At 48.7% G+C, this 26519-nt stretch overlaps 2 protein-coding genes across 5 annotated transcripts in view; both read right to left on the reverse strand.

The window, feature by feature from the left end:
• Positions 1–5502, reverse strand: part of LOC140313830 (diacylglycerol kinase delta) — a 31524-nt gene extending 26022 nt beyond the window's left edge. For all 4 annotated transcript variants that reach the window (XR_011917096.1, XM_072391805.1, XM_072391804.1 and 1 more), the window contains exon 1: positions 5346–5502. Coding sequence is in view for 3 of the 4 variants with exons in the window: in XM_072391805.1 (XP_072247906.1) it covers positions 5346–5483 (138 nt within the window). In the remaining variant the exon portion in view is untranslated. The remainder of the gene's footprint in view (positions 1–5345) is intronic.
• Positions 5503–6504: 1002 nt separating this feature from the next.
• Positions 6505–25377, reverse strand: LOC140313845 (S-arrestin-like). The gene is made up of 15 exons (XM_072391823.1): positions 25330–25377; positions 25171–25231; positions 24764–24808; positions 22677–22876; positions 21911–21970; positions 17630–17697; positions 17406–17541; positions 16518–16602; positions 15414–15486; positions 15175–15312; positions 13252–13329; positions 12254–12268; positions 9366–9418; positions 8312–8321; positions 6505–6716 (listed from the first exon to the last, which is right to left on the reverse strand). The coding sequence occupies exons 1-15, from the start codon at positions 25375–25377 to the stop codon at positions 6623–6625; spliced, it is 1164 nt and encodes a 387-aa protein (XP_072247924.1). The 3' UTR covers positions 6505–6622.
• Between the last annotated feature and the right edge of the window lie 1142 nt (positions 25378–26519).

The raw sequence follows: 26519 nt of genomic DNA on the forward strand, positions 1-26519 counted from the left end.
TCCAACAACAAGACTCTGAGGAACACCGACTCCAACAACAAGACTCTGAGGAACACCGACTCCAACAACAAGACTCTGAGGAACACTGACTCCAACAACAAGACTCTGAGGAACACCGACTCCAACAACAAGACTCTGAGGAACACCGACTCCAACAACAAGACTCTGAGGAACACCGACTCCAACAACAAGACTCTGAGGAACACTGACTCCAACAACAAGACTCTGAGGAACACCGACTCCAACAACAAGACTCTGAGGAACACTGACTCCAACAACAAGACTCTGAGGAACACTGACTCCAACAACAAGACTGAGGAACACTGACTCCAACAACAAGACTCTGAGGAACACTGACTCCAACAACAAGACTCTGAGGAACACCGACTCCAACAACAAGACTCTGAGGAACACCGACTCCAACAACAAGACTGAGGAACACCGACTCCAACAACAAGACTCTGAGGAACACCGACTCCAACAACAAGACTCTGAGGAACACCGACTCCAACAACAAGACTCTGAGGAACACCGACTCCAACAACAAGACTGTGAGGAACACCGACTCCAACAACAAGACTGAGGAACACCGACTCCAACAACAAGACTGTGAGGAACACTGACTCCAACAACAAGACTGAGGAACACTGACTCCAACAACAAGACTCTGAGGAACACCGACTCCAACAACAAGACTGAGGAACACCGACTCCAACAACAAGACTCTGAGGAACACCGACTCCAACAACAAGACTCTGAGGAACACTGACTCCAACAACAAGACTGAGGAACACCGACTCCAACAACAAGACTCTGAGGAACACCGACTCCAACAACAAGACTCTGAGGAACACCGACTCCAACAACAAGACTGTGAGGAACACCGACTCCAACAACAAGACTGTGAGGAACACCGACTCCAACAACAAGACTGTGAGGAACACCGACTCCAACAACAAGACTCTGAGGAACACTGACTCCAACAACAAGACTCTGAGGAACACTGACTCCAACAACAAGACTGTGAGGAACACCGACTCCAACAACAAGACTCTGAGGAACACCAACTCCAACAACAAGACTCTGAGGAACACCGACTCCAACAACAAGACTGTGAGGAACACCGACTCCAACAACAAGACTCTGAGGAACACCGACTCCAACAACAAGACTCTGAGGAACACTGACTCCAACAACAAGACTCTGAGGAACACCGACTCCAACAACAAGACTCTGAGGAACACCGACTCCAACAACAAGACTCTGAGGAACACTGACTCCAACAACAAGACTCTGAGGAACACCGACTCCAACAACAAGACTGAGGAACACCGACTCCAACAACAAGACTCTGAGGAACACCGACTCCAACAACAAGACTCTGAGGAACACCGACTCCAACAACAAGACTGTGAGGAACACCGACTCCAACAACAAGACTGTGAGGAACACCGACTCCAACAACAAGACTGTGAGGAACACTGACTCCAACAACAAGACTCTGAGGAACACTGACTCCAACAACAAGACTGAGGAACACCGACTCCAACAACAAGACTGTGAGGAACACTGACTCCAACAACAAGACTCTGAGGAACACCGACTCCAACAACAAGACTGTGAGGAACACTGACTCCAACAACAAGACTGAGGAACACCGACTCCAACAACAAGACTCTGAGGAACACCGACTCCAACAACAAGACTCTGAGGAACACCGACTCCAACAACAAGACTCTGAGGAACACCGACTCCAACAACAAGACTCTGAGGAACACCGACTCCAACAACAAGACTGAGGAACACCGACTCCAACAACAAGACTCTGAGGAACACTGACTCCAACAACAAGACTCTGAGGAACACCGACTCCAACAACAAGACTCTGAGGAACACCGACTCCAACAACAAGACTCTGAGGAACACCGACTCCAACAACAAGACTCTGAGGAACACTGACTCCAACAACAAGACTGAGGAACCTAGGAGTTATTTTTCAGCATAACCTTACCTTTGACTCAGATATAAAATGATTTTTATTGACTAAAGACACGGGTCAGATTAATTGTGCGTCTGTCCAGGCACCGTACGACACTGCACTGAATCAGCATAATGACCACGTTACTCCCATGGCTCGTGGACGGAGACTGGCAGAACTTTGGGGAAAGACAGAGTTCTGTAAGCTATGGGACAGATAGGTGAAAGCCTGAAAGGCAACAATAAATCCCAAATGTGTCCACTGAAGCACATTATTTAAGAACAAACAAAGAAAAGGTAACACAATACACTTAAAAGTCCTACAACAATATTTTAAGTACTATATCAGACTATAATATACACCCATATACACCACCTCACTGGGACAGATCATCCGATCACATGGCTTCTCATACCAATGTTATGCTGATGATACCCAGCTCTATCTGTCATTCCCACCTGACGACCACACGGTCTCAGCTGAATCTCAGACTCTCTCTGACATATCAACATGGATGAAAGCCCATCACCTCCAACTTAACCTCCCAAAAACTGAACCGCTGGTCTTCCCAGCCAAACCAACCAGACACCACAGCATCTGCATCCAAACTGAATCTCTGGCTCCATCAAAGGTTGCTGGAAACTTGGGTGTCATGATTGATGACCAACTAACCTTCAAAGAACACGTTACCTCGGTTGCTCGTTCGTGCCGCTTTGCATTACTAAACATAAGAAAGAACACGCCCCCCCTCTGTTCATTGAGCTCCTCTGGCTACCCTTAGCCGCCTGCATCAGGATCAAGTCCCTGATGTTAGCTGCAAAGAGCTTAATGGAACGGCTCCATCTACTTGAATGCTCTTGCAAAGGCTTCTGTCCCAACTGGGTCCCTCCGTTGGTCCCAGGATTGTCGTCTAGCAGCTCCTACACCACGCCTAAGACAATCCAAACTCTGTTCATGTGTCGTCCCACGATGGTGGAATGACCTACCGAGCGCTACCAGAACAGGGGCGTCCCTGTCTATCTTCAAGAAGCTCCTGAAAACCCAGCTCTTCAGAGAGCATCTCCTATCCCAGCACTTACCTTGTACTTCCCTCCCCCCTCTATCACTGCACTTTATCTTTCTGACACGGGTCAGAGGCTAACGACACGGGTCAGAGAATAACGAGACGGGTCAGAGACTAACGACACGGGTCAGAGGCTAACGACACGGGTCAGAGGCTGACGACACGGGTCAGAGGCTGACGACACGGGTCAGAGAATAACGAGACGGGTCAGAGACTAACGACACGGGTCAGAGGCCGACGACACGGGTCAGAGACTGGTGACACAGTTGAGGTGATAGGTTGTTTTCTGTTTTAAAACAATTTATGTTTTATGTATTTGGCAGACGCTTTAATCCAGAGTGACTTACAGAAAGGGTAAAAGGGGTAAAGGGGGTTTGCCTAAGGACCCCTACTGGAGGTGGGGCCTTGCAGGCAGGGGATTTGAACCCAGGTCTCCCACATGAAAGGTGGTAGTCATACCACTACACTATCCTGGTGGTGGCTCCCTGAAAATGCTGTTCATCATTTGTTGTTGAGGGAAAACAGGCAGATTTCAAAATGTTTCTATTGTACTATGACTTGATTGTCCTTGTCCTGTCGTGGACCTCCTCTGTGGTGGGTCTATCAGTTCAGTACATTTGTGTTGGGAATAGGTGTTGAATAAATATTGGATGCTTTGAAAGTTATTGCTTGTTTATTTTTTTGTGACAGTTATGTTTATGCATTTAGCAGACGCTTTTATCCAAAGCGACTCAGATAGGTTAAGGGGGTCTTGCCTAAGGACCCCTACTGGAGACAGATCTCCCACATGAAAGGTGGTAATCACACCACTACACTACCTGTGATACTGTGATACTATGATGATGGAGCACACTTCCTTCCCTCTATGTAGTGGGTCAATTTTGTCAGATTATACTGATGCTGATGCGTTTTGTTTTCATAGCTTCATATGTGGGTGAGAGGCCTTGACAGGAGACGTTGTGATGCTTTTGTAGTTTTATGAGCATTTGCACATCTGTACATCAAAATGCACTTGATGACAATATTTACTGTATATTACTGCAATTTATTCTGTATTTTATTCAGATTATGGTGATCCTGGGGTCGTGATCATCGGGCCCTTGAATATTGTTGCCCAGGGTACAGCGAAGTGTTAATCTGGCCCTGTGTACAGGAGCCGCATTTTAGCTGAAAGTACCTGAAATCAGCAGCTTTAAGGCAGACTGGCGGCTCCACTCGGAGGAAGACCGTTAGGTCTCACTGAAAACAATCAAACTAACCGACACTTACGGAACTAAAGTGGGTACTGAAAGCCGGTTCCACTGCTCTGCTCCCCCGACTTGCAGTCCGTAGTCACCCCGGTGTCCTGCATACCTTTCCCTGGTGGGCAGCACTGTGGGACGGAGAGGCTTCCCAGCGGCCCGCGCCCCTCCGGCCCGCAGGTGTTAGCTTGGTTAGCCTAGCCTCCACGTCCCCCATTGTGTGGGAATGAGCGGAGAAAATAAGCGACATGTCTCTCGCCTCACTCTTATTTATTTATAAACCGTTTCTGGGACTCTCCTCTCCATGAGCACAATTTAAATCGCTGATTTTATTTTACCAAAGTTAGCTTGATGCTACACGCAGCTGCACGCCTGTTTAAATAGGAAATACAGCCAATGTTCCGCCTTTCTACAAAACTTTAAATAATACCGACTGTTTGTAAATCACGGTTACCGTTGTGTCATTTTTCACTTTTTGGGGGGGATGTTGGTGTAATGTCTGCGGTCTTCAGCCCCAAATACACCTCTCTGAGGCAGAAGCACAAGATCCAACCTCCACTTAAAATCCGTCATATTTAAAGTTTAATTAATCACTTTTAAACACGAGCATATTCAAACCAATAATTAAAGTTGTCAGAGGTGTAGTCGCATCCACTTTTCAGAACGGCATCTAAAAATCCACAAGCAGCTCAAGTTTGAATTAACCTCCCCGTCTTTAGCAGCTCTGTGCTGCCGCCGCCTGCGGTGGGAGGCAGAGGAGGATGTGAGGAAAATGTGTCAAAAAGGGGTAAAAGCTGGACTGTTACATCCACAGGTACTTTTTGCTGTGAGCCGGATCCGTAAACAGCACTGGTTTAATCTGACAGCACTGTTTTAGGCATTTATATTTGAGTTTACCGGCTCCGTGAGGCGGAAAAGATCAAAGTGTTATATCTTAACGGGAATTCGGTGCGTCGGTGTCCCCCCCGGACAGCGCGGGGAAGCCCGGTGCTCTGTGTGGCCCACCCTGCTGAATGACCACAGGCTGTCCACGGTAAACACGCCGGGTTCTAACCCCCAGTACCTTGCTGCGAATCTGGCCCGACGTCGATACTTTCCGGATGAGTTTTTGCGGAGATCCAGGCTCCTGCTCCGGCTCGCTGTCCGATGACTCGTCCGGGCACCGAGCCGTAGTGGACTCCGGTCCCCCTGCCTCCGCCATCCTGTCATCAGACCCCCGAAGAGGAGCAGCGGAGGCAGCGCCCCCCAGCCGCAGACAACGGGCAACGCAGCAGAGCGGTTCAGCGGGATGGGTGCTGCCCTCTGGTGGTGGAGGTGTGACATTACAACAAGAATAACCCAGTTCCTCAGTCACGAACGACTCAGAAAACAACACAGAACCAAGTCACGAGTCACTTGGAAAAGTGAATTTTGTCTGACCTTGCACGACTATCAGAGTTTCAAATCAAATCAAATGTAATTTATATGGCACCTTTCATACTTTATGAAATCATCTCCTATCCTTACCTTGTACTTCCCTCCCCCCTCTATCTCTGCTCTTTATCTTTCTGCACTTCCTTCTATGCCTGCACCCTATCTCTACTCTGTCCCCTCTGACAGAGTCGGACTCCTGGGTTCCTTCTATGGAGCTTATTGTTAGCTTTATATAGCTGTTATATCTTCATCTGTAAGTTGGATAAAAGCGTCTGATAAACACAGAAACATAATTCCTTAACAGCATCAGACATTCAGGTCACACAGCAGCAGCTGAAGGTTCCTAAAAACTGTAGGTTGTTGGTCTGTTGATAGCATTTGTTGCCTTGGTTGGTTCCTTCATGTTCCTGTCGTTGACCTCGCCACAGAACACCCTGATCTCAGTCCGGTCTGACCGGTCTGATGTTCTGGGGATATGAGGATCCTGATAAAGTCGGAACCAAACCAGCAGAAGATGAATCAAACACTGACTCACACACAGTGATGACAACACAAGGTTTATTTCACACGATGTCAGGACAAACTATGATAACATACTCAGAGCGTCAGCTGTGTTGGACTGAGCCTACGGGAACATCTGGACTACAACATCTGGAAGCAATCACTCGGGTCTATTGTGCTGCAGACACCAGCCATTTAACAGAAACACATCAAGGTATTAAACACTCCCAGAAAACCACCAGAACCAAGCAGCCTGTCCTGGTCTGGGCTCACTAACCAGCATCAGGACGTGTTTGCTGCTGCACATCAGTCTGGGGGGGGGGGCAGTCTAAGAGCAGAACCCAGATGGTTTGTCTGTTCTGATCTATGAAGAACACTACAGATAAAGGTGATGAGGACGGAGAACCTTCGGCTCTGATTGGTGGCTCAGACCTCAGCTGGGGACTCGTCATCGTCTCCGTAGACCACCCCCTTTAGATAGGCTCGTTTAAACTCCTCGAACACCATGTCACCAGACTCACTGCAGCACAGAGAGAACATTATCAGCACCACCTACCTCTCATTTAGCTCATTTCCTCCATGATATTCTGTTAGTTACACAGTTCTGTATGAAACTGCTGATCAGCTCTTATTTCTTTGCATGTTTCCAGTAAAACAGGAAGCAGCTGCAGAGATTCACTGAAACATGATCAAACATGAACCTAAACCCAGAATCTGAGGCAGAACCAGAGTTTTTCTCAGTTCTCAGCAGCTTTAAAGTGAATCTCTGGTCTGAGCTCCTTTATTCTCCAACACAGCCTGAACCCTCTGAGACCAGCTTTCTGTCATTTCTTTAAGGAGTCTTCAGGAATAGTTCTCCAGGCTTCTTGAAGGACATCCCAAAGCTCTTCTTTGGATGTGGGCTGCCTTTTGTTCCGTTCTCTGTCAGATGATCCCACACTGCTTCAATAATGTTGAGGTCCGGGCTCTGGGGAGGATTCATCCCTCCATAAGACCTGTTGCCACTGATTTTCAGTCCACTTCTTGTGTCATTTGGCACAGCTCAGCCTTTTCTCCCTGTTTCCCTTCCTTAAGAACGGCTTCTTGACAGCCACCCTTCCATGGAGCCCATTTCTGATGAGGCTTGGGCCAACAGTAGATGGATCAGCTGAAGGTCCAGATGCATCTCTCAGGTCCTGTCAGGTCACAGCTGGATTTTTTCCTCTTTCTTAAGGACATCACTTTCAGATCCTGTTCATCTGCTGGAGATAGTTTTTTAGGCCTGACTCTTCTTCTTTTGTCCTCCACTTGTCCAGTTTCCTCAAATGTTTTAAGGACACACTGCACACCATGCTGAGATATGCCAAGTTTTCAGCTAATAGCTCTTTGGGAATCACCTTGTTGCTGCAGAAATCCTATTTTCTGTCTGTCAAACTGTGTTTTCTTTGCTGTTTTTCATAGATGCAGCTAAAGAAATGGGAACAAATGATGTGTCTTTGTGACAGGCTGCTGGTAACAAAGAGCCTAAAGATCCAGTTTAAAATGGCTTCTTTGCTAAGTTGTCTGTTCTGTGTCGACACAACACTGGTTCATCCCTTGAGTTAGGAGCCTTTTTTCTGCCTGAAGGGTTCAAAGGTCAGAGTTAAGTGGCTGAACAAAGAAAAAACCTCTGAAAATGCTCAGGAACAAGGACTGAAGATGAGGGAAAACGACACCAAAAGTCCAGCATCTTTCACACATTGGAGCTCGCTCCTCACCTCAGATTCTGGATGTTCTTCCCACTGGATGTCAAAAATAATAACTCTCCTTCTCTTTTCAAGTCCAAACTCAAGACTCATCATTTTCAAACAGCCTACTCAAATAAATGTCACTGTCCAAATCTGCATTGCTTTGAGTTGGCTTGTCCATCATGGCGGCTGCTCAGCGGTGGTCAGCAGCGCCTCCTCAGGGCTCCTGGTTCTTATCCCAGCTGTGGAGGCTGCATGTTCTCCCTGTGTCTGCCTGGGTTCTCTCTGGGTACCCCGGCTTCCTCCCACCATCCTAAAACATGCTGTCAGGTTAACTGGCGACCCTAAATGGTCCCTAGTGACCTGTCCAGGTGTAGCCTGCCTCTGGCCCAGAGGCAGCACATCTTACCTGTCCTTGGCTGAAGTTCAGGCAGCAGAGGATATGAAGAAGAACAGAGAGAAGGTGGTTAGACCTCAGCAGATGAAGCTTCAGCCTCCATCTGAGATAAAACGTGTCTGTATCTCCGAGCTCTCGGTTTGTAATTTGAGTTTACGATCATACGAGGATTGGTTATTCTACACGGAGTGACGGTGGACATGAATCTGTGCATTCAGACACCGAAGCTACGCCACCGACAGGCTTTCAATTATTTCTCTGAATCTTTCAAACGATATTAAATAAAACTTTGTTCCTCTTTCAGAGAAATGATTCAACCAGGTTTTAAAGGCCAGACGATGTATCCACAGGGGATGCATCATGTTTAAAAGGAGCGGATCGAACAATAAAAGAAGAAGAAGCAGAGCAGAAAGACGCCATAGCTTCACATCAGGAAGGTCAAAAACACCAAGTCAGACTTTGAAATTTCAGCTGAAACGTCTGATTGATAATGTGGTGAAGACTGAGTGAACAAATCAAACAGATTTAAAGAAAATGTCTGACTGTTGGTGATTAACCGAACCCGGAACAAATCAGGGAAACACACACCTGCTCAGCTGATTGATGCGGGAGCAGCCAGGCTGGGTAACTAAAAGGTAAAGCTACAGACCAAACTAACCAGGAGACAGGAGACAAACTGAGTGGAGACAGGAAGGATCTGACCAAGATGGAGAGAAACATGGAGCTGATCTACTGAAGACAGCAGCTGTGGCCAATTAACCAGAGACGTTCACGTCAGAGGAAACTACTGGGAAGGGTGTGAAGGAAACAAGCAAAAACTCAACTAGTTTAACTCCAAAATACCAAAAACACAAACAGGAAACTACTGGGAAGGGTGTGAAGAAAACAAGCAAAAACTCAACTAGTTTAACTCCAAAATACCAAGAACACAAACAGGAAAACAGAAGCAAACAAAACACAACAAGGAAATCTGATGCGTTCAGGGACACTCAGACATTATCAGAAACACGAGATGTTCAGGTGACTTTGACGGTTTGCTGAGGAGCTGAAGGTGAGCAGCGGTTACCTGCTTCTGGTTTAGGATGCATCAGTTTGAAGGGAACCTCCAGAGACACCTCACTGAAAAACACACACATACACATCTGTGCTGGTTTCCCACAGTTCAAACATCTGGAAGCTGCCTGTAAGTTCTGTGAACGCTGAACGTGTTCGGCACCTTTAATCTGTTGGCGCCGTGGTGAACACAGCAATGACCAGGCGCCAGGCGCCGTGATGTCAGCTCAAACGGAGCAATGACCAGGCGCCGTGATGTCAGCTCAAACGGAGCAATGACCAGGCGCCATGATGTCAGCTCAAACGGATCAATGACCAGGCGCCAGGCGCCGTGATGTCAGCTCAAACGGAGCAATGACCAGGCGCCATGATGTCAGCTCAAACAGAGCAATGACCAGGCGCCAGGCGCCGTGATGTCAGCTCAAACGGATCAATGACCAGGCGCCAGGCGCCATGATGTCAGCTCAAACGGAGCAATGACCAGGCGCCAGGCGCCGTGATGTCAGCTCAAACAGAGCAATGACCAGGCGCCAGGCGCCATGATGTCAGCTCAAACGGATCAATGACCAGGCGCCAGGCGCCATGATGTCAGCTCAAACGGATCAATGACCAGGCGCCAGGCGCCATGATGTCAGCTCAAACAGAGCAATGACCAGGCGCCAGGCGCCGTGATGTCAGCTCAAACGGATCAATGACCAGGCGCCAGGCGCCGTGATGTCAGCTCAAACGGATCAATGACCAGGCGCCAGGCGCCGTGATGTCAGCTCAAACGGAGCAATGACCAGGCGCCAGGCGCCGTGATGTCAGCTCAAACGGATCAATGACCAGGCGCCAGGCGCCGTGATGTCAGCTCAAACAGAGCAATGACCAGGCGCCAGGCGCCGTGATGTCAGCTCAAACAGAGCAATGACCAGGCGCCCGGCGCCATGATGTCAGCTCAAACAGAGCAATGACCAGGCGCCAGGCGCCGTGATGTCAGCTCAAACGGATCAATGACCAGGCGCCAGGCGCCGTGATGTCAGCTCAAACGGAGCAATGACCAGGCGCCAGGCGCCGTGATGTCAGCTCAAACGGATCAATGACCAGGCGCCAGGCGCCGTGATGTCAGCTCAAACGGAGCAATGACCAGGCGCCAGGCGCAGTGATGTCAGCTCAAACAGAGCAATGACCAGGCGCCAGGCGCCGTGATGTCAGCTCAAACGGATCAATGACCAGGCGCCAGGCGCCGTGATGTCAGCTCAAACAGAGCAATGACCAGGCGCCAGGCGCCGTGATGTCAGCTCAAACAGATCAATGACCAGGCGCCAGGCGCAGTGATGTCAGCTCAAACAGAGCAATGACCAGGCGCCAGGCGCCGTGATGTCAGCTCAAACGGAGCAATGACCAGGCGCCAGGCGCCGTGATGTCAGCTCAAACAGATCAATGACCAGGCGCCAGGCGCCGTGATGTCAGCTCAAACAGATCAATGACCAGGCGCCAGGCGCCGTGATGTCAGCTCAAACAGAGCAATGACCAGGCGCCAGGCGCCGTGATGTCAGCTCAAACGGAGCAATGACCAGGCGCCAGGCGCCGTGATGTCAGCTCAAACAGATCAATGACCAGGCGCCAGGCGCCGTGATGTCAGCTCAAACGGATCAATGACCAGGCGCCAGGCGCCGTGATGTCAGCTCAAACGGATCAATGACCAGGCGCCAGGCGCCGTGATGTCAGCTCAAACGGATCAATGACCAGGCGCCAGGCGCCGTGATGTCAGCTCAAACGGATCAATGACCAGGCGCCAGGCGCCGTGATGTCAGCTCAAACGGATCAATGACCAGGCGCCAGGCGCCGTGATGTCAGCTCAAACGGATCAATGACCAGGCGCCAGGCGCCGTGATGTCAGCTCAAACGGATCAATGACCAGGCGCCAGGCGCCGTGATGTCAGCTCAAACGGATCAGCTGTTCGTTTGCACAGGCCCAACTGCAGGTGCTTAAGGCGAGGAGCTGACCCTGGAAATGTGTTGACTGGGTCTTTAGATGTTTTTGGACTGAACAGTACCACCGGTTCTGGGGAACTCTCTGAAGGACCTTCGTCAGGGTGGAGCTGGACGGGTCCAAATGAAGCTCCTCCTGATGGGCAACATTTACTGAAGTGTTTCATAAAGACAGGTTCTGGTTTGGGAGCCTTAGTTCTATCAGAGAGCTGCTCAGCTCTGATAAAATCCATTTATTCTAACCGCTGCTTCATCTGAATAAACACGCCACCTGCAGCGGGTTCAGTTCTGTTTACGGGTCCCCGAGCCGAAGCTGGAGGGGGCAGAGCCCACTGTTCTGCCACAGTTCATCACAGCAGGTGGAGGCCGACCGGAGACTCAGATAAGACCTGACCCTACGCCGATGGGCACCGAGTGGGTAAGACTGGTGATGTTGGAGGATCTTAAACAGGTTTTTCACTAAAAAAAGTCTAAACTTCAGAGACCTGCATGGATGACACTGATTTAGGGTCAGTGTGCAGCTGAAAGGAGAACAATTCTGATGCAGTTTGGACTCATTTACCAGCTGCTGGCTGTTGTCTCTGTTTCTATCTGAGATGTGAAGGCATCTGCAGTAAATCCCACAGGAATGCTGTCCTTCAGGGAGCTCCTCTGACTCAGAACTACTGAAACAGCTGCGGTCGCTGCAATGTCTGATGGTTGATAAACCAGAAACCGTCAGAAACCCTGTTTCCATGTGATGTGACCCGAACCCTGATCTCTGAACCCTGTGTGAAGACGCTCAGCTCGTTCGTTTCTACGTCTTCACCTTAGTTTGGAAAAACAGGATACGAATCCAATCTGTCTCTTTTCCCAAACTCAACCTGGAAAATACTTAAATCAGCCCAGATTTCTCCAGGAACCCTGAAACAGTCTGAGTGAACGTACCTGGATCCCACCATCCTGAGGAGGAGCGGCAGCAGAAAGAGAGAAAACACACCGAGTCACACACCAGGAAAACAAACACTCTGACCTCTGACCTCTGACACTCTGACCTGACACCGGACCTCAGACCTGACACCTGACCTCTGACCTCAGACCTGACAGCTGACACTCTGACCTGACACCGGACCTCTGACCTCTGACCTCAGACCTCTGACCTGACACCGGACCTCTGACCTCTGACCTGACACCTGACCTCTGACCTGACACCTGACCTGACACCTGACCTCAGACCTGACACCTGACCTCTGACCTCAGACCTGACAGCTGACACTCTGACCTGACACCGGACCTCTGACCTCTGACCTCAGACCTCTGACCTGACACCGGACCTCTGACACCTGACCTCTGACCTGACACCTGACCTCAGACCTCTGACCTGACACCTGACCTCAGACCTCTGACCTGACAGCTGACCTCAGACCTGACACCTGACCTCTGACCTGACACCTGACCTCTGACCTCTGACCTCAGACCTGACACCTGACCTCAGACCTGACACCTGACACCTGACACCTGACCTCTGACACCTGACCTCAGACCTCTGACCTGACACCTGACCTCTGACCTCTGACCTCAGACCTGACACCTGACCTCAGACCTCAGACCTGACACCTGACCTCAGACCTCTGACATCTGACACCTGACCTCTGACATATGACATCTGACCTCTGACCTGTTACCTGACCTCTGACCTCTGACCTGAATGTAGTACAGTACTCCCCACTATGTGTAGTCGGCCGTGTGGAAAATGGTGTAAATTTACCCAGAATTCACAGTGAGGGTGTCGTACTGAACATAAACTGCGGTGCGGAGCTTGACTGAAACTGTGAGGAACAGACTGTCAGTGAACGCAGCTCAGAACCTGAAAGGTCACCTTCTGTGAGGTGAAAATGAACCTCTCTGTGGCTGTGATCCCAGCATGCCGAGCGGTTCACACTCACCCGGACGCCATCATCTTCAGCACCACCTTGTAGGAGACCAGCATCCCCTGCACCTCCTTCAGCACCTCCTGCTTCACACTGAGACAGAAACAGAGCCGTCAGCCTTCAGTGTAACACCAGCGCCCCCTGCTGTCTGAACTAAGGTGTAACACCTGAGCAGCTGCAGCGCCCCCTGCTGTCTGAACTAAGGTGTAACACCTGAGCAGCGCCCCCTGCTGTCTGAACTAAGGTGTAACACCTGAGCAGCGCCCCCTGCTGTCTGAACTAAGGTGTAACACCTGAGCAGCGCCCCCTGCTGTCTGAACTAAGGTGTAACACCTGAGCAGCGCCCCCTGCTGTCTGAACTAAGGTGTAACACCTGAGCAGCGCCCCCTGCTGTCTGAACTAAGCTGTAACACCTGAGCAGCGCCCCCTGCTGTCTGAACTAAGGTGTAACACCTGAGCAGCGCCCCCTGCTGTCTGAACTAAGGCGCCCCCTGCTGTCTGAACTAAGGTGTAACACCTGAGCAGCGCCCCCTGCTGTCTGAACTAAGGTGTAACACCTGAGCAGCGCCCCCTGCTGTCTGAACTAAGGTGTAACACCTGAGCAGCGCCCCCTGCTGTCTGAACTAAGGTGTAACACCTGAGCAGCTGCAGCGCCCCCTGCTGTCTGAACTAAGGTGTAACACCTGAGCAGCGCCCCCTGCTGTCTGAACTAAGGTGTAACACCTGAGCAGCGCCCCCTGCTGTCTGAACTAAGGCGCCCCCTGCTGTCTGAACTAAGGTGTAACACCTGAGCGGCGCCCCCTGCTGACTGAACTAAGGTGTAACACCTGAGCAGCTGCAGCGCCCCCTGCTGTCTGAACTAAGGTGTAACACCTGAGCAGCGCCCCCTGCTGTCTGAACTAAGGTGTAACACCTGAGCAGCTGCAGCGCCCCCTGCTGACTGAACTAAGGTGTAACACCTGAGCAGCTGCAGCGCCCCCTGCTGTCTGAACTAAGGTGTAACACCTGAGCAGCGCCCCCTGCTGTCTGAACTAAGGTGTAACACCTGAGCGGCTGCAGCGCCCCCTGCTGTCTGAACTAAGCTGTAACACCTGAGCGGCTGCAGCGCCCCCTGCTGTCTGAACTAAGGTGTAACACCTGAGCAGCTGCAGCGCCCCCTGCTGTCTGAACTAAGGTGTAACACCTGAGCAGCGCCCCCTGCTGTCTGAACTAAGGTGTAACACCTGAGCAGCTGCAGCGCCCCCTGCTGTCTGAACTAAGCTGTAACACCTGAGCAGCTGCAGCGCCCCCTGCTGTCTGAACTAAGGTGTAACACCTGAGCAGCGCCCCCTGCTGTCTGAACTAAGGTGTAACACCTGAGCGGCTGCAGCGCCCCCTGCTGTCTGAACTAAGGTGTAACACCTGAGCGGCTGCAGCGCCCCCTGCTGTCTGAACTAAGGTGTAACACCTGAGCAGCGCCCCCTGCTGTCTGAACTAAGGTGTAACACCTGAGCAGCTGCAGAGAAAGAGACTGACACCATGACATCTGTACTGAGGCAGGGTTACATGATGAACCTGCCTTACAGTAAGAGTTCTGTCCTCTGAACAGTGCTGATCGAGTATTGATTGTGTACTGATTGATCATGTAGGGATCTTCTGCTGGAGGACAGGTTCACAGTCAGGTCAGACATGTTTCATGTCTTTTCAGCATATGAACCTCCTGAAGATCCAGAGTCAAACTGGACCCACAGGAGGAAGAACTACCCAAACAGTTGATTCTGTTGGGTGGGGTTTGATCAGAATTCATGGGAACTGTGAGGTGAATCTAATCAGAACCAGGACTGATCTGGCCCCAGATCTCTCAGCTGGCCTATGGGCACAGGAACTGAGCAGAGCTGAGTGCTGAACCTGTCCTGCTGTACTGGACCACGCTGGTGTGTTTGTGCTGGGTGTCTCTACATGCTGGATGAAGCCAGGTTGGTGTCTTCATGTTTGAGGCGTCCATCCAGAGCGATTCCCCTGCGGTCCTTGTTGTACTCCACCAGTGGGTACAGGACGTACTCTTTCTTCAGGGTGGTACCAGACGGCACTGAGTCACTGAGACAGACACAAGCAACACAAGACATTCAGTTCCACCATGTAACCGGGACTCTGTGGAGTTCTAAAAGGGCCGTGGTTCTGAGCCCGAAAACACTCACTCAGTCTCTTCTTTGGCCACAGATTTGACGTATTTGTCGTTGGAGTAAAGGACGACGGTGGTCACCTGCTCAACTGAACACAGAAACAGCACATTTTAGAGAAAAATGTCTCTCCCACCAGAGACAAGTGAAGCAGATACCAGAACCAGAACAGCCGCTGTTATGACTGCTCAGTGTCTACATTAGTCCATATCACAAAACCCTGCAGACACACAAAAAGGCTGGAAAATGGGACATTTTCTGTCTTCCTGACTGTTCACGGCAAGTTTGTTTATGCATTTAGCAGATGCTTCTATCCAAAGCAACTTACAGGCAGGCAGATGGGATAAGGGGGTCTTGCCTAAGGACCCCTACTGGAGGTAGAACCATTAATGCAGGGGAGTTGAACCCAGGTCTCCCACACAAAAGGTGGCACTCTTACCACTACACTATGCAGTTAGTCTACAGGTATTCCAACATGAAGATAACCAGGGATTCTCTGCACTCTTTGGAAACATGGACAAACATTTCCACAGACTGTGGTGAGACTGGGCCAAAAGTGAACGAAACACTAAAGAAACAGGTGTGAAAGGGTGTAAACAGGTGTGAAAGGGTGTAAACAGGTGTGACCAGGTGTGACCAGGTGTGAAAGGGTGTAAACAGGTGTGAAAGGGTGTAAACAGGTGTGACCAGGTGTGAAAGGGTGTAAACAGGTGTGAAAGGGTGTAAACAGGTGTGACCAGGTGTGAAAGGGTGTAAACAGGTGTGAAAGGGTGTAAACAGGTGTGACCAGGTGTGAAAGGGTGTAAACAGGTGTGAAAGGGTGTAAACAGGTGTGAAAGGGTGTAAACAGGTGTGAAAGGGTGTAAACAGGTGTGACCAGGTGTGAAAGGGTGTAAACAGGTGTGAAAGGGTGTAAACAGGTGTGACCAGGTGTGAAAGGGTGTAAACAGGTGTGAAAGGGTGTAAACAGGTGTGAAAGGGTGTAAACAGGTGTAAACAGGTGTGACCAGGTGTGAAAGGGTGTAAACAGGTGTGAAAGGGTGTAAACAGGTGTGAAAGGGTGTAAACAGGTGTAAACAGGTGTGAAAGGGTGTAAACAGGTGTGAATGGAGAGAAGGTCACCTGATAAACTGATGTCTTTGATGTTCCTGCTGGATGAGTTGGTGACCTCAACATTCGCTTTAAGTGGCTCGCCGTGGTAAAACGTCTGCAGACACACAGACAGGCCAATGAGGCAGAAATCTTTGCTACTGTTAAGAACCAGCTGAGAACCGGTCTGGTTCAGAGGATCCATAAACTCCAGCTGCTAACAGAAGGCACCTGAACAGGTTTCTGTCTCAGAGGATCCATAAACTCCAGCTGCTAACAGGAGGCACCTGAACAGGTTTCTGTCTCAGAGGATCCATAAACTCCAGCTGCTAACAGGAGGCACCTGAACAGGTTTATGAGCTGTAAACAGGTTTCTGTCTCAGAGGATCCATAAACTCCAGCTGCTAACAGGAGGCACCTGAACAGGTTTCTGTCTCAGAGGATCCATAAACTCCAGCTGCTAACAGGAGGCACCTGAACAGGTTTCTGTCTCAGAGGATCCATAAACTCCAGCTGCTAACAGGAGGCACCTGAACAGGTGTATGAGCTGTAAACAGGTTTCTGTCTCAGAGGATCCATAAACTCCAGCTGCTAACAGAAGGCACCTGAACAGGTTTATGAGCTGTAAACAGGTTTCTGTCTCAGAGGATCCATAAACTCCAGCTGCTAACAGGAGGCACCTGAACAGGTTTATGAGCGCAGCTCTGAGTGGAGTTGGGCAGAGAAAGTAACTTTTCCAGCTCATGTTCAGGATGAGGATCCTTGATGTGACACACTGGATCCTACACTGGTTCTGGATGTTAAACATGGAGGCCCTGGATCCTGATCAACCAGGTTCTGTGTGGTGGACCAGCAGAGACCTGCTATACCGGCAGGTTTCTGGGCCAGAACTGAAACTGCTTTGGGGCAAAACCCTCTGACCTCTTTGGGAAGGCTGAGTTTGATGTGCAGGGGCTTCTCTGACATCAGGAACTCAAAGGTCATCTCTGCTACTGGAGCTACCTCCGTGTTCTCTGGACAGAACTGGATCTTACGGATGGAGAGACGAACTGAGCTCCTGCAAACAAGGGACAGAACATAGGAAGACGTGAGACAACACCATTGGTCCAGTGGGACCGGCTCTGTCAGAATCAGGCTGCACTCACTGTTTATCAATCTTCTCGTCCTGAGTCTCACCACAAAACGCCTTCACCTCAAACTCCACCGCACATTTCTGTTTGACACACAAACACATGTGACAGGTGGGTGAACACCAGTTGTTTGGGTCACATGACACCAGGTAGCTTTGAATGTGTAGCTCAAGAGGAAGATAAATAGTGAAGTTGGATGGATGGATGGCTGTTGGGATAGATAGATGAACAGATGATGGATGAATGACAGATGGATGAAAGGTGGATGAAGGGTGGATGACAGATGAAGGGTGGATGGATGGATAGATGAAAGGTGGATGACAGATAAAGGGTGGATGACAGATGAAGGGTGGATGAAGGGTGGATGTTAGATGGATGGATGAAGGGTGGATGACAGATGAAAGGTGGATGAAAGGTGGATGACAGATGAAAGGTGGATGAAGGGTGGATGACAGATGAAAGGTGGATGACAGATGAAGGGTGGATGAAAGGTGGATGATAGATGAAGGGTGGATGAAAGGTGGATGACAGATGAAGGGTGGATGAAAGGTGGATGACAGATGAAAGGTGGATGAAAGGTGGATGACAGATGAAAGGTGGATGAAGGGTGGATGACAGATGAAAGGTGGATGACAGATGAAGGGTGGATGAAAGGTGGATGATAGATGAAGGGTGGATGAAAGGTGGATGACAGATGAAGGGTGGATGAAAGGTGGATGACAGATGAAAGGTGGATGAAAGGTGGATGACAGATGAAAGGTGGATGAAGGGTGGATGACAGATGAAAGGTGGATGACAGATGAAGGGTGGATGAAAGGTGGATGACAGATGAAGGGTGGATGAAAGGTGGATGACAGATGAAGGGTGGATGAAAGGTGGATGATAGATGAAAGGTGGATGAAGGGTGGATGACAGATGAAGGGTGGATGAAAGGTGGATGACAGATGAAGGGTGGATGAAAGGTGGATGACAGATGAAAGGTGGATGAAGGGTGGATGACAGATGAAAGGTGGATGACAGATGAAAGGTGGATGAAAGGTGGATGACAGATGAAAGGTGGATGAAGGGTGGATGACAGATGAAGGGTGGATGAAAGGTGGATGACAGATAAAGGGTGGATGACAGATGAAGGGTGGATGAAGGGTGGATGTTAGATGGATGGATGAAGGGTGGATGTTAGATGGATGGATGGATGAAGGGTGGATGACAGATAAAGGGTGGATGGATGGATGGATGGATGGATGGATGAAGGGTGGATGTTAGATGGATGGATGACAGATGAAGGGTGGATGACAGATGAAAGGTGGGTGAAAGGTGGATGACAGATGAAAGGTGGATGAAGGGTGGATGACAGATGAAAGGTGGATGACAGATGAAGGGTGGATGAAAGGTGGATGACAGATGAAGGGTGGATGACAGATAAAGGGTGGATGACAGATGAAGGGTGGATGAAGGGTGGATGTTAGATGGATGGATGAAGGGTGGATGTTAGATGGATGGATGGATGAAGGGTGGATGACAGATGAAAGGTGGATGAAGGGTGGATGACAGATAAAGGGTGGATGGATGGATGGATGGATGGATGGATGAAGGGTGGATGTTAGATGGATGGATGACAGATGAAGGGTGGATGACAGATGAAAGGTGGGTGAAAGGTGGATGACAGATGAAAGGTGGATGAAGGGTGGATGACAGATGAAAGGTGGATGACAGATGAAGGGTGGATGACAGATAAAGGGTGGATGACAGATGAAGGGTGGATGAAGGGTGGATGTTAGATGGATGGATGAAGGGTGGATGTTAGATGGATGGATGGATGAAGGGTGGATGACAGATAAAGGGTGGATGGATGGATGACAGATGAAGGGTGGATGGATGGATGGATGGATGGATGAAGGGTGGATGTTAGATGGATGGATGACAGATGAAGGGTGGATGACAGATGAAAGGTGGGTGAAAGGTGGATGACAGATGAAAGGTGGATGAAGGGTGGATGACAGATGAAAGGTGGATGACAGATGAAGGGTGGATGAAAGGTGGATGACAGATAAAGGGTGGATGACAGATGAAGGGTGGATGAAGGGTGGATGTTAGATGGATGGATGAAGGGTGGATGTTAGATGGATGGATGGATGAAGGGTGGATGACAGATAAAGGGTGGATGGATGGATGACAGATGAAGGGTGGATGGATGGATGGATGGATGGATGAAGGGTGGATGTAAGGTGGATGACAGATGAAGGGTGGATGAAAGGTGGATGACAGATGAAGGGTGGATGAAAGGTGGATGACAGATGAAGGGTGGATGAAGGGTGGATGACAGATGAAGGGTGGATGAAAGGTGGATGACAGATGAAAGGTGGATGAAGGGTGGATGACAGATGAAAGGTGGATGACAGATGAAGGGTGGATGAAAGGTGGATGACAGATAAAGGGTGGATGACAGATGAAGGGTGGATGAAGGGTGGATGTTAGATGGATGGATGAAGGGTGGATGTTAGATGGATGGATGGATGAAGGGTGGATGACAGATAAAGGGTGGATGGATGGATGACAGATGAAGGGTGGATGGATGGATGGATGGATGGATGGATGAAGGGTGGATGTTAGATGGATGGATGACAGATGAAGGGTGGATGACAGATGAAAGGTGGGTGAAGGGTGGATGACAGATGAAGGGTGGATGAAGGGTGGATGACAGATGGATGGATGAAGGGTGGATGACAGATGAAAGGTGGATGAAAGGTGGATGACAGATGAAAGGTGGATGAAGGGTGGATGACAGATGAAAGGTGGATGACAGATGAAAGGTGGATGAAAGGTGGATGACAGATGAAAGGTGGATGAAGGGTGGATGACAGATGAAAGGTGGATGAAGGGTGGATGACAGATGAAAGGTGGATGACAGATGAAGGGTGGATGAAAGGTGGATGACAGATGGATGGATGAAGGGTGGATGACAGATGAAAGGTGGATGAAAGGTGGATGACAGATGAAGGGTGGATGAAAGGTGGATGATAGATGAAGGGTGGATGAAAGGTGGATGACAGATGAAGGGTGGATGAAAGGTGGATGACAGATGAAAGGTGGATGAAAGGTGGATGACAGATGAAAGGTGGATGAAGGGTGGATGACAGATGAAAGGTGGATGACAGATGAAGGGTGGATGAAAGGTGGATGACAGATGAAGGGTGGATGAAAGGTGGATGACAGATGAAGGGTGGATGAAAGGTGGATGACAGATGAAGGGTGGATGAAAGGTGGATGACAGATGAAGGGTGGATGAAAGGTGGATGATAGATGAAAGGTGGATGAAGGGTGGATGACAGATGAAGGGTGGATGAAAGGTGGATGACAGATGAAGGGTGGATGAAAGGTGGATGACAGATGAAAGGTGGATGAAGGGTGGATGACAGATGAAAGGTGGATGACAGATGAAGGGTGGATGAAAGGTGGATGATAGATGAAGGGTGGATGAAAGGTGGATGACAGATGAAGGGTGGATGAAAGGTGGATGACAGATGAAAGGTGGATGAAAGGTGGATGACAGATGAAAGGTGGATGAAGGGTGGATGACAGATGAAAGGTGGATGACAGATGAAGGGTGGATGAAAGGTGGATGACAGATGAAGGGTGGATGAAAGGTGGATGACAGATGAAGGGTGGATGAAAGGTGGATGATAGATGAAAGGTGGATGAAGGGTGGATGACAGATGAAGGGTGGATGAAAGGTGGATGACAGATGAAGGGTGGATGAAAGGTGGATGACAGATGAAAGGTGGATGAAAGGTGGATGACAGATGAAAGGTGGATGACAGATGAAGGGTGGATGACAGATGAAAGGTGGATGACAGATGAAGGGTGGATGAAAGGTGGATGACAGATAAAGGGTGGATGACAGATGAAGGGTGGATGAAGGGTGGATGTTAGATGGATGGATGGATGAAGGGTGGATGTTAGATGGATGGATGGATGAAGGGTGGATGACAGATAAAGGGTGGATGGATGGATGACAGATGAAGGGTGGATGGATGGATGGATGGATGGATGAAGGGTGGATGTTAGATGGATGGATGACAGATGAAGGGTGGATGACAGATGAAAGGTGGGTGAAGGGTGGATGAAGGGTGGATGTTGGATGGATGACAGATGAAGGGTGGATGAAGGGTGGATGAAGGGTGGATGACAGATGGATGGATGGATGACAGATAAAGGGTGGATGACAGATAAAGGGTGGATGTTAGATGGATGGATAAAGGGTGGATGTTAGATGGATGGATAAAGGGTGGATGTTACCTTCCCCACATCAGACGGTCCGGGCTGCAGGCTGATAGAACACGGCAGATTGTCTGGAAACTAAAACAAATAGTTTGATCAGAAAACTGCAGTCAGTCACTCAGACTCTGTTCTGGGTCAGAACTGGTTCTGGGTCAGACTCTGTTCTGGGTCAGACTCTGTTCTGGGTCAGACTCTGTTCTGGGTCAGAACTGGTCCTGGTTCAGAACTGGTTCTGGGTCAGAACTGGTCCTGGGTCAGAACTGGTCCTGGTTCAGACTCTGTTCTGGGTCAGAACTGGTTCTGGTTCAGACTCTGTTCTGGTTCAGACTCTGTTCTGGTTCAGAACTGGTCCTGGGTCAGAACCGGTCCTGGTTCAGACTCTGTTCTGGGTCAGAACTGGTTCTGGGTCAGAACTGGTTCTGGTTCAGACTCTGTTCTGGGTCAGAACTGGTCCTGGTTCAGACTCTGTTCTGGGTCAGAACTGGTTCTGGGTCAGAACTGGTCCTGGTTCAGACTCTGTTCTGGGTCAGAACTGGTCCTGGGTCAGAACTGGTCCTGGGTCAGACTCTGTTCTGGTTCAGACTCTGTTCTGGGTCAGAACTGGTTCTGGGTCAGAACTGATCCTGGGTCAGAACTGGTCCTGGTTCAGACTCTGTTCTGGGTCAGAACTGGTCCTGGTTCAGAACTGGTCCTGGGTCAGAACTGGTCCTGGTTCAGACTCTGTTCTGGGTCAGAACTGGTTCTGGGTCAGAACCGGTCCTGGTGAATGGCACTGTGGTCTCACCTCAAAGAAGAAGGGGAAGGCGTTGTCTCCCAGCTTGTGCAGCAGCCTCTGTTGGACCTTGGTGTGGGTCAGCTTCTCTTTGTCCTGCAGCTCCGGGTAAACCTGCCTCGTCACCAGGAACAGGTCCCGCCTGAAGGCCACTCCCATAACGTCCATGTCCTGCCGGCCGTACCGAAACGTGCAGGAAAGCATCACGTACACTGAGAGAGAAGATACAGGATGTGGTCAACACCAGGCGCCGAAGCCCCACGGAGGCCCTGGATCCTGGACAGGAAGACAAACTCCACCTCTACACTGCGGACAATACTAAAAAAGTGCACGATATAGCAAACTCCCTGATGAAAAAACAGATCCTGCTCTGAGAGACACTCTATGAACTATTTGTACTTACTGACTTACACACCTGCACACGAGCTTATACAGGTGAGCAGAGGCCTCACTGGCCAGGAAACAACAAATGAGGAATTGCATGATAATGAGTCATTTTTCCAGGGGACGACGTCGCCATCTAGGGGTCATAGTCAGTGAAGACTGGTCTCGACTCTAAATGAATAATGGATTAGATCTGAGCAGCAGTTTTGATTCATTTAGTCATCTGTTTTCATGCCATTGCATGTGTTTTATTTATTAAATTATCATATGATTGTAATTTGATATACTCTACAGTAACAGGTACTAGCTTAGTTTAGGATGGGTATCTGCTTTGATGATTGCTACATTTGACATGTGAAAACTGTACTTTCACAGCTTACATGCACATGGAACAGTAAACATGATGAAATTTGGTCCCATTGCACAGATCTATACTCGTAAAAGTAGTTGTACCGTGTAGACATCTGAATCAAAATGTATTTTAATGACAAGAGAAGGGAAAAATGGGTGAATTTGTTAAGAATCTTTCATTCTAGGAGAAACATTGAGGCGAAGCATTGCGCCTCTTAGCCAAAGGTATTGAGGTTTCCATCATTCCTATTGGCTGTAACTGGAGGTTAAGCTCCATGTCCAGCCAGGAGATCCAAACCGCTTGGAGCTCAGTTCAAAGGACAATTTGAAATAAAGTCGTAACAAAGAACTGTGTTTTTCATCTTTGTTGGTTTTGGAGCCAATATTTGATCCGTGTTCTTTGTTTTCTTTGCATGTCTTCGTCTGCTGTGTCTGCACCAAATTAGAACTTCTTTCTTTCAAGGAACCATTCAGCATGGTTTTTGTTTTTATAGATCAACCATTTTTGTAGCTCGAATCAGTTTAATTCACAAGAGTTTTTGCCAACCAATAATTCCTACATAAAAGCTATGGAGTTGGTCTTGTGAGCACTTTTCCTTTGATGATCCGTCCCGCCACAGCAGCCCAAAGCTCCTTACCCTGGTATGGGACAGGAAGGTCTTCTCCTTACACACCACTGAAAGGGCTGCAAAGAGCTGACTGACAGACAAACCTCAGCCGACCCGTGGACCCAGGCAGGGGATCAGGAGACCATCATGGCTCCACCTCCGATGGCCGGTGGTTACCAATGAGAAAGTCCAGTCTGTGTCACCACAACTCAAAGTGGGGTCCATTACTTTCTCTCCTTTGTGGGGGTTATAGTCGTTGGCTCGTGACTGGTACCCGTTAATTTACCCCAAAGTTGTTGATCCATAACCTACATATTTATAGAATTAGAGCACTTTTAATTCAGCTCTGAGATCTTTTCGACTCTCATGTGACGGTTGTGGTTTGTTCCCCCTCCTTTTTGTGTTGGGTTTTCAGGTTTTCCTGCCTTTAACTCATCTTAAACGTTTCCTCACACACATTTTCTGCTTGTGATTTAAGGTTCATGCTTTGGTTTAGGCGATGTAGGTTAATCTTTTGATAAATATTTGTTATTTATTTCAACTGGTCAATTAAACTTTGGTCAATTTGAGTGAGAACCACAGAGCAGCATTATCAGACTGATTCATTTTAACCACGATTTTATTCCTTCTTAGAAGGTGTTGCGCCAAATTAGCTTTCACCTGAGTCCAGCCCGCCTACACTGACGGGGAAATGCTTCGCCCCGACGGAGCGTTCTGAGGTTATTTACAACAGGAAGTCAGAGGCAAAACACTTACCTTTCCTTCCTTTAAGCTGAACTGGGTCGATCACAACCACTCCATCTGTGGGAATAGGAAGAGTCCACATCAGACAGCAGAAACTCTCCTGCACATGTGCAGAAAATACAGTTGTTTCCAGAACAACCGCAGAGTTACAGCTCAGAGGAAACAACAGTCCAGGAGGTGACTGATGTTGTTGTTCTTATTCTTCTTGTTGTGTTTGTGGATAAGTCTCTGTTCAGGTTGTTCTGAGCTAACAGCATTCAGCATGTTAAAAAGTTCTGCCTACAGGTCCAACAACAGAAAGGTGCATGAGGAAAAATCTTTTTTTCACATATTTACAGGTAGAATGATTCCTTCTGATGTGAAACTGTGATTACGACCTTTGTCTGATCATCATAACAACCAGTTCTGTCAGAACTCACCAACTGGATCCACAAAGTCACAGTGATCCACAAAGTCTCTCTTAGCCATGTAGACGGCCACCTAAAGACACAGCCGAGGGGTGTTAGAGCTCTATGACTGCCTGGCTCAGCTATAAACAACAGTAAGAACGGCACAAGCACAGGTGCTGCAGAACTCACCGACTTGTCTCGGGACGTCTTCTTAAAGACAACCTGTTTGGGACTCATTCTGGTTGATGGATCTGGACCTGCAGAACACAAATGTTCAGCCAAGTTAACCCAACATTTGGCGGATTATACTGTGTCTTATCAAAGATTAGTGAAAGAAGTGAAAACTTCCCAAACATCTCTAAAAACAGACTTAGGTTAATAAAGCTAAAATAAAGTCTGGTCATTAAACTACCAACCCTAAAAACAAGAGGGTCCTTATCAAAGGTCATTAAACTACCAACCCTAAGGACAAGAAGGTCCTTATCAAAGGTCATTAAACTACCAACCCTAAGGACAAGAGGGTCCTTATCAAAGGTCATTAAACTACCAACCCTAAAGACAAGAGGGTCCTTATCAAAGGTCATTAAACTATCAACCCTAAAAACAAGAGGGTCCTTATCAAAGGTCATTAAACTACAAAACCCTAAGGACAGGAGGGTCCTTATCAAAGGTAATTAAACTACCAACCCTAAAAACAAGAGGGTCCTTATCAAAGGTCATTAAACTACCAACCCTAAGGACAGGAGGGTCCTTATCAAAGGTCATTAAACTACCAACCCTAAAAACAAGAGGGTCCTTATCAAAGGTCATTAAACTACCAACCCTAAGGACAGGAGGGTCCTTATCAAAGGTCATTAAACTACCAACCCTAAAAACAACAGGGTCCTTATCAAAGGTCATTAAACTACCAACCCTAAGGACAGGAGGGTCCTTATCAAAGGTCATTGAACTACCAACCCTAAAAACAAGAGGGTCCTTATCAAAGGTCATTAAACTACCAACCCTAAGGACAGGAGGGTCCTTATCAAAGGTCATTAAACTACCAACCCTAAAAACAAGAGGGTCCTTATCAAAGGTCATTAAACTACCAACCCTAAGGACAGGAGGGTCCTTATCAAAGGTCATTAAACTACCAACCCTAAAAACAACAGGGTCCTTATCAAAGGTCATTAAACTACCAACCCTAAGGACAGGAGGGTCCTTATCAAAGGTCATTAAACTACCAACCCTAAAAACAAGAGGGTCCTTATCAAAGGTCATTAAACTACCAACCCTAAGGACAGGAGGGTCCTTATCAAAGGTCATTAAACTACCAACCCTAAAAACAACAGGGTCCTTATCAAAGGTCATTGAACTACCAACCCTAAAAACAAGAGGGT

The sequence above is a fragment of the Leuresthes tenuis genome, unplaced genomic scaffold, assembly GCF_036924035.1.
Source record: "Leuresthes tenuis unplaced genomic scaffold, fLeuTen1.0.hap1 SCAF_9, whole genome shotgun sequence".
Classification (NCBI taxonomy): Eukaryota; Metazoa; Chordata; class Actinopteri; order Atheriniformes; family Atherinopsidae; genus Leuresthes; species Leuresthes tenuis.